This window comes from Cornus florida, unplaced genomic scaffold (genome assembly GCF_030987335.1).
Source record: "Cornus florida cultivar Cherokee Brave unplaced genomic scaffold, ASM3098733v1 CherokeeBrave_3.0.0_Hap2_Chr08, whole genome shotgun sequence".
In the NCBI taxonomy this organism is placed as follows: Eukaryota; Viridiplantae; Streptophyta; class Magnoliopsida; order Cornales; family Cornaceae; genus Cornus; species Cornus florida.
The window spans coordinates 10327884-10335565 of record NW_026775578.1 but is presented as its reverse complement, the minus strand read 5'-3'; the positions used below and the strand labels follow the sequence as shown (position 1 = coordinate 10335565).

The following is a 7682-nucleotide window of genomic DNA, read 5'->3' as shown; positions in this document are numbered from 1 at the left end:
GTGTTTACTTCTTTTCTTCGGAATGAAACTCTGGCCTGTTTCCTTTGTTGACAGGCTCTACAGGTGTGATCCTCCTTAAACTTCAATTCTGGTAAGCCTTAAACTGCCTTGAACCTCAGAATCTTTGAAATATTCTTGGGGTAAACATGTCCAAGCCTCTTGTGCCACATAATACTTTCATCAATAGCTAAGAAGTTGCATTGAGCTGGAGTAACTTCTTCAGAGACGGTATAAACATTCCTTGAGGACCTGATAGCTGAGAAAATGATCTTTTCTGATTTTTGGTCTATTACTATGCACTAGTCTTTATCAAAACAAACCTTACTACCTGAATCACACAATTGACCCACACTGAGAAGATTGTGTTTGTCCTTCAACATACAACACTTCAATGATTTTTGGTAGTTCCTCAGACTTAAATACAGTGCCAATACCAGTAATTTTAGCCTTTTGATCGTCTCCAAACACCACATTACCTCCATCAAACTTCTTCAAATAAAGGAACTTTGAGGTGTCTCCTGTCATGTCCTTTGAACAACCATTGTCAACATACCATCCGTCATTAGCATTACAGGCTTTGAAAGTTGTATAAAGAAGCATACTCACTGAATTTAACTTCTTAGGGATCCAAATCATCTTGGTCTTGATAAAAGACCCTTTGTCCTTGACCATTTGAGACTGAAGTAGGTCAAATTACTTCACATAGACTGGTATGAGCCTTGCATTCCTCATGGTTGAGGTCTATGTTACCTAGACTCGCCTGTTCAGGCTGAAATGTCCATTTTGAAGCGACATGATACGGACATAGACACTGGATCTGAGTCGGATACTTCATACCGTCTACTGGACACGACAGATAGATGACGAAAACTTAAAAAAAATTCAAGATTAACTGATATATATTACTTAAATAAAATAATATAGCTGTAAATTGTTCATAGCCTTAGATAGTGTTTTACAGCTATAAAACATTATCCTTGTTAAAAGACCAAAATCTCCAATATTTTTACATCCAAATCGACATATGGCATAATCATTACCGTTGGAAGGGTATTAAAAGCCTACTTTTGAACCAAACTGCCACTGTTGTACAAGTAAGTTTTCCGATCTCGTTAATGGTAGCCTATTTAACAAATAAAACATGAAGAAAGTTCGTAATCCTTCACAAGTACCTCATTAAAAAAGGAAACTGTACAAGGAAAGGCCTAGCCCAAAGGTAGCCCAGAAAAATAAAACAAAAACCGGCCCACACAGCAGCACATTGCAATTGCATCTACAACTTCAAGAACAGTTGCAAGTACAACAACAGAGTAAAAAAAGAAAAACTGCATCATAGAAAAACCGAGCTTGGAAGGATCCACGCTGCTATCTTTACATTTATATATTTATTCAATTTTTCATTAAAAAACTGAGGTCTATCATAAAAAAAGGGTACATTTTTTTCTTTTCCAATAAGTGTCCATGTACAACTTTTGGACACTTTTATTCCGTGTCCCCATGTCCTATAATTTGATAGATGGATGGATCCGGCATCTAGACACGCACCCGTGTCCGACACCCGTACCCGAGTCCAGATAACATAGACTGAAGTAATAAAGTCGCATTTATTCAGCTACAGAGTTGTGTAAATTCTGTTAAGTAACTCATATTTAGGCCTACTTGACCTTACAATGATAAACTTAGCATATACTTCACAAAGATTAAGTGAGTCTGATTCACCTTCCCCGTAGTGTCACACTTGTAGCCATAACCAGTTTTACCAACTTGATTTGTGGAATTCTTCCAGATTTCTGTCATTTTCATTGACCTCTCCTCGATGACTTGAGATAATTTTACCTTACACCTTTTAGAACTCCACACTTCGTCCTTATTCTTGAGTTTCAACACACAGTATACAGTCAAAGAAATGGAACACAGGGTTCAAAGCTTCACCTTAACATGCTTAATGAGTAAGTCTTTGGATTTCTGTAATTCAAAACTGAACTTTTTGATTTAAGGCTTCTGTTGATCACATTTCACAGCCAGTCTTTCTGAGCTTTAGGTGACTCAAGCAATGCCATGAACAGGCAATCATCTTCTTGATTCTCTTCTGTTTTTTTCATCTTCAGGAGTTGTATCCCAGTCAGAGACCAAGGCTTTTCTTCTAAATCGTCCTCTGTTGTTGAATGAGTCAGGCTTCTTTTGGTTTCGACCTTTGCTGTGGGACAATTAGCCACATAGTGACCTGTTTTACCACAACCATAACAGGTTTGGTTCTAAGACTGCTTTCTTCTTGAACCTAAATTTTCTGAACTTCTTAGCTAGATAGGTTACTTCATCTTCTTCAAGATCATCATCATCAGACTTTTGTTCAGTTTCTTCAACCACTTCCTTGGCCTTAAGGGCTGCTGCTATTCTGTGTAGATTAGGAACCCCAGTTCTGATCTCATAAGCTGTGAGTAAGGCTTGTAAATCATCAATCTTGAAACTTCAACTTAGTGGAAATACCAGAGCATAATACACTTCTACTCACAAGATTGCCTTAAAATCTCTCAGGAACTAACTAAAGTTTCTGAGACTTCAACTCACAAGATTGACTCAAAATTAATCACTCTTTTCGAACCAATCAAAAATAGAATTATGTGATATTTGTTGATTTGAAGATTATGTGAAGTTATTTAAAAAATACTTCTTTTACCTACCACCTACTAGTACAGAACACTGGTTAGGACAATTCTTCGTTAAACTCCCAAGTCCATGGGATGAAATAGCTACAAAAGGCTACCTAAAATTTCTTGTCAGAATAAACAAAACTGACAATTTTGGGTTCAGAATCAACTACGTTCTTCGACTAATAAACAAAAAATGTTTAGAAGCTAAAGCCAAGAAGCATTGATAAGAATCAAATCAGCAACAATGCTTATGGTAAAAAATTTTGCGATAAGATTCTTAAAGAAAATTGGAAAATAGGATGCGGAATTGATCGACCCTATCCAAGAAATTCATTTTGTAAGAAAAGGTTCAAATGGAAAAAATGGAAACCTGGTAAAAAACCAGTTCAAAATAAAAAGAAGTATATCAAAAGAAATACTTCAAAATCAAAAAACCCTTCAAAAAGGAAAGGTAGCAAATGCTATATTTGCAATGAAGAAGGTCATATCGAACCTAATTGCCCAAAAAAAGGGCAAAGGAGCAACCAAGATGATAAAAATGATTGAAGAAGAAGATCTTTGTGTTTAAAAAAACACAAGGATTTCAACAATTTAGTGGAAATACCAGAGCATAATACACTTCTCATGGTATGACAGATTTCAACATCTTTAGCAAAGAAAAAGTTGCAAGATGGAAATCTTAGTATCCAGAAGCCCGGTATATCCATATAGCAATGGTTCAAATCAAAATAACCTCTCTCTTCAGAAAAGGAACTGATCAACCAATCCTAGTCTTGGTTATGGATAACAGACTTCATAATCCAATTGAAGCTCTAATTGGAGGTGTTTAATCCAATTTAGTCAACAATGTTATTTGGTTTAAACTAAAACCAAACTACTTTGTTTCAATTGATGATCCCAATATTGAAAAAGTTTTAAAAGTCAAAATTAAACTTTTGAATCTTAAAATGGATCATGATTCCCTTAGTTTAGGAATTCAGCGGAAAGTTCTTCATGAACTAACTAAAGTTCCTGAAACTTCAACTCACAGGATTGACTCAAAATCAGTCACTCTTTTCGAACCAATCTTTATCTGTAGCAAGCCCTTGTCATGCTTCAAATTGACAAACCAATCGAATACCTCTGTAGATCATCAATCTTCATCTGAAGCATGTCCTTATTAGGGCTACAAATGAACCGAGTTGTTCATGAACAGCTCGGACTCGGGCTCGGGCTCGTTCATTAAGCAAACGAGCTGAGCCTGAACAACGTTGGGCTCGGGTCGTATAGGCTCGTGAATATGGGCTCGTTAAGGCTCGTGAATAAGGCTCATATCAAGCTCGTTATATATATCAACAAAGGCCCATTTATTTTTATTATAGATTTAAAATGTTTAGTTCAAGCTGGCCTAACTCACATTTTTTATTAATATGGCCCCAAGAATTATAACTCACTAGCCTAAAGAAGATCCATCAAGGCCCAAATAAGATTTCATCTCACCCATTAAATTAAAATCCATCTCATCCATTGATTTTGTAGATGTTACAAACCTTAAAACTAAGGCCACCATTCATATCTGCTTCTTCTCCACGACAAATCCCATCGTCAGCCTCTCTCTCTCACTCACTCACTCACGAATCAACTCCACCGGCTTAGTCCATTGACGACAACTCTTCCATCTACACAACTAACTCTCTGTCTCTCTCTATTCAACTCCATCGTCTAATCCACCGACAACCCCTCCACCAGCCAAAACTCTCTCTCTCAGATCTGAACGCATCGTCTGTCCTCGTCATCGTCGACCGTCGTCCTCTGTCCTCGCCATCGACGTCGTCCGCATTTAAAAAAAAAAATTCCTTTTTTTTTTTTTTTGGGTAATACTAATTAATTTTGTAATTTTTTTTTTAAAAAAAAAAAAATTTAATGAGGCGAGCTAGAGCCGAGCCTGAGCTTTTAAAATTAAGACGAGCCCAAGCTCAATTGTTTGAGCTTGTCACGAGCCGAGCCCGAGCTCAAGCAAACACGTAAACAAACGGGCCAAGCCTAAGCAGACCCAAGATCGGGCTCGGCTCGGTTCATTTGCAGCCCTAGTCCTTGTCCTCCAGAATTGTGACCTTAGCATTGAATCTGGGAGTTAAGGACCTGAGAATCTTCTTATAAACATCATAATCCTTTACATCTTCACCAAGGGCCTTGATATTGTTGACAATTTCATTGATTCTAAACAAGTAATTTGAGACAGCCTCCCTTTCATCCATTTTACAGCTCTTGTATTGAACTTTGAGGAGCTGAATCTTGTTCTCCTTGATCACATTGTTTCCCTCGTGAGCAACCTTGAGAGAGTCCCACATTTCCTTAGCTGTTTTACAGTATTGTTTGATAGCACAGAAGAGAGCATGCTTTGCCCTTCCATCATTGGCTATAGTTGTCTTATCATTTGCCGAGGGATGGTCAGCATTCAGAACTACAATTCTAGCTATTGTAGTATGCCACACATCATGACATCAGGAAGGACTCGATTCTTGTCTTCCATGAATCATAATTGGAACCATCAAATCCTGGAGCTTTGTTGGTAACTTGACCTTCATCCATTGCATAAGATCATTTGCAGGTTAGTTAAACCTCTATAAGAGGACCAAAGCACTCATACCAATTGATGAACAAGAAATTTAAGCAGATTTGGCCTGTAAAGTGACTCCACGACACAATGTACCTTCCCCAACTTATTTTAAATGTGCTCTCATGATTGTAAAATGACTTACTGCCCCTGTATATATCAGATATGACCTGAGCACACCAGAATTGGTGAAATATCTCAGTAGCAGCCCTAGAAGCATACATTTGACATTAAAAGTGCAAACAACTATGGACCAACAGAGGTATATTTGGTTTGAATGACCTAGTTGATTGACAGTGGGTGGTTAGGGCAATTCTGTAAAATCTCAACGGAGGTTGACCACAAACTTTCAACTAGTTTCTTCTGAAAAAAATTTTGAAAAACCTCTTGAGGGTACTTTACACTAAATTCTTATTTTTAAAGGTGCAATGGTAAACAGAGAAAAACTACATATAGCACTTATAAAATATATATTAAAAAAAAAAAAAAAAATTAAAACGCTACATATAGTAGGGTTAGCCTAGTTCCGTTCACCTCTGGTAATCCTAAATCCTCGAAATCATCATCAGTTAGGCATACAAGAGTGGCCATATCCATCTACAGAAAAAGTATAAGGCATCAAAATAGTGAAGGAATTTCTTAAGGTAATGGTAAAACCAAAGCCGGTACATAAAATTGCAATAAACAAAGGAAAGTTATACAATTCACGCACGTCCTCATATTCGAATATTGTTGAATAATTTTCAAGACCCAACGCCAGCACGAAACCATCCACCGACTGAACCTGCACAAAATATGTACCCCTTATAAGTACAAAAACACACCTCATATTCTGTTTTTAATCCCCACTATCTATATTTAATTTTTATTATTAAAATTCATTAGCTAAGATGACGTTTAAGATACACCTTGCAAACCCCAACCCTCAAATAAAAAGGGGAAAAGAATCTGCAACTTCACCGCCAAGTTCAACCCTTCAGGGTGAACAACCAACATAAGATTAGGCGATTGGTATGAGAAGTGCTAATAAATTGACTATTTCCAGAGACAGAAATTTCATGGGAAAGAAATAGCCTGCACTGCATGATCAAAATATAATAACTATACAAGGAAAGTCAACTATTAAATACCTACCCAAACAGTTCGAAATCAGTTAAAAAAACAGAAGAAGAATGAAATTCACTATGAATCACACCATAAGTACCAACAACAGTAATCTAGTAACATCTCCTCTACCTCCCAAAGTGAAAGGTGGGGGTTCAAGTCCCCAAAGGGACAAATGGGTATGTCAGTTTCTTGCTAAAGAATAAATAGAGTCAGAAGTGAAAATAAAAATTACTAAATCCATTAACTTGAGTGTGCCACTCCCCAAAGGGAATGTGAGGTCGCAATTCCCGTTGGAACACTTATGTTTGTCTTACCCAGAAGTGAAAAGCAAATAATAAAGATTTACTTAATTGCAAAACACCCTAAAAAATTAAGAACTCCTTCTTTGAAAAGTAGTAAAATACAACGATAGAAGAAATATTTTGAAAAATGGAAAACAGTATGACGTGGATATTTCTAAAAACTGAGGCTAAGCAGACGACTCGTTTTATAGCAGCTTGACTGACCCCAGGTACCGACTCCGGCTTTGGTGGATCAGTGTTCACTGGCTGCATATGTGTGTCAACATCGAGATCCTCAAACTCCTGCAGCCCAAACAATAGGACCTCCTGTAATAAAACCCTTTCCACTTTGAGTTCTTTGCTGACATTCGATCAGAGTACCATGCACAAAAGGTTGCTATATATTATGATTGTTATAAATAACAAACATAATATATAGCAAAGTAAAATACAATCATAGCTGCAGCCTTTAGATGAATGCAACTGTCTGTCAAACAATTCATACTTGACCAGAATTCAGACTTGTAGGCATATTTACTGTGTCTGCAAAACAAAAGACCTTCAGTCAAAAAAAAAATTTAAAAAAAAAATGACCAAAAAGATAGAAAGCTTTGTGCCTCAACTTAATATAATGGCAGTCCATCTTACTTCATACTAAATGCCCGTTTGGCGTAACTTTTATGCAGAAGAAAAAGAGAAGTAAAAGTTATCACTTCTATTTGTCTTATGTATTAGTGTTTGGAAACTACATTTTAGAAGAGCTTTCAATGCAAAAAGAGTTTTTCTATATCTGTTTGGCAAAATATTTATTGAAGCACTTATACTACTAAATTAACTATTTTGCCCTTAGAGTGTTTATATTTTTTGAACTGTTGAATGGCATAAACTACTTTCCCTGTTTTATATACACAACTCTTTTTTAAACACTTACAAATAAACCAAAACTTCAAAATTGTGATATTATATTTTTATAACTATTGAATAACATAAACTAGTTTCCCTGTTTTATATACACATCGTCACAACTCTTTTTTAAACACTTACAAA

General features: G+C 36.4%; 1 protein-coding gene across 1 annotated transcript in view; it reads right to left on the bottom strand.

The window, feature by feature from the left end:
* Positions 1-5726: 5726 nt before the first annotated feature.
* The window catches only part of LOC132269325 (uncharacterized), a 29317-nt gene continuing 27361 nt past the window's right edge, over positions 5727-7682 (bottom strand). Inside the window, exons 4-5 of the mRNA XM_059770480.1 lie at positions 5960-6031; positions 5727-5844 (exon numbers count right to left, since the gene is read on the bottom strand). Of these exons, the coding sequence (XP_059626463.1) occupies positions 5740-5844; positions 5960-6031 (177 nt within the window). The 3' untranslated portion in view covers positions 5727-5739. The remainder of the gene's footprint in view (positions 5845-5959; positions 6032-7682) is intronic.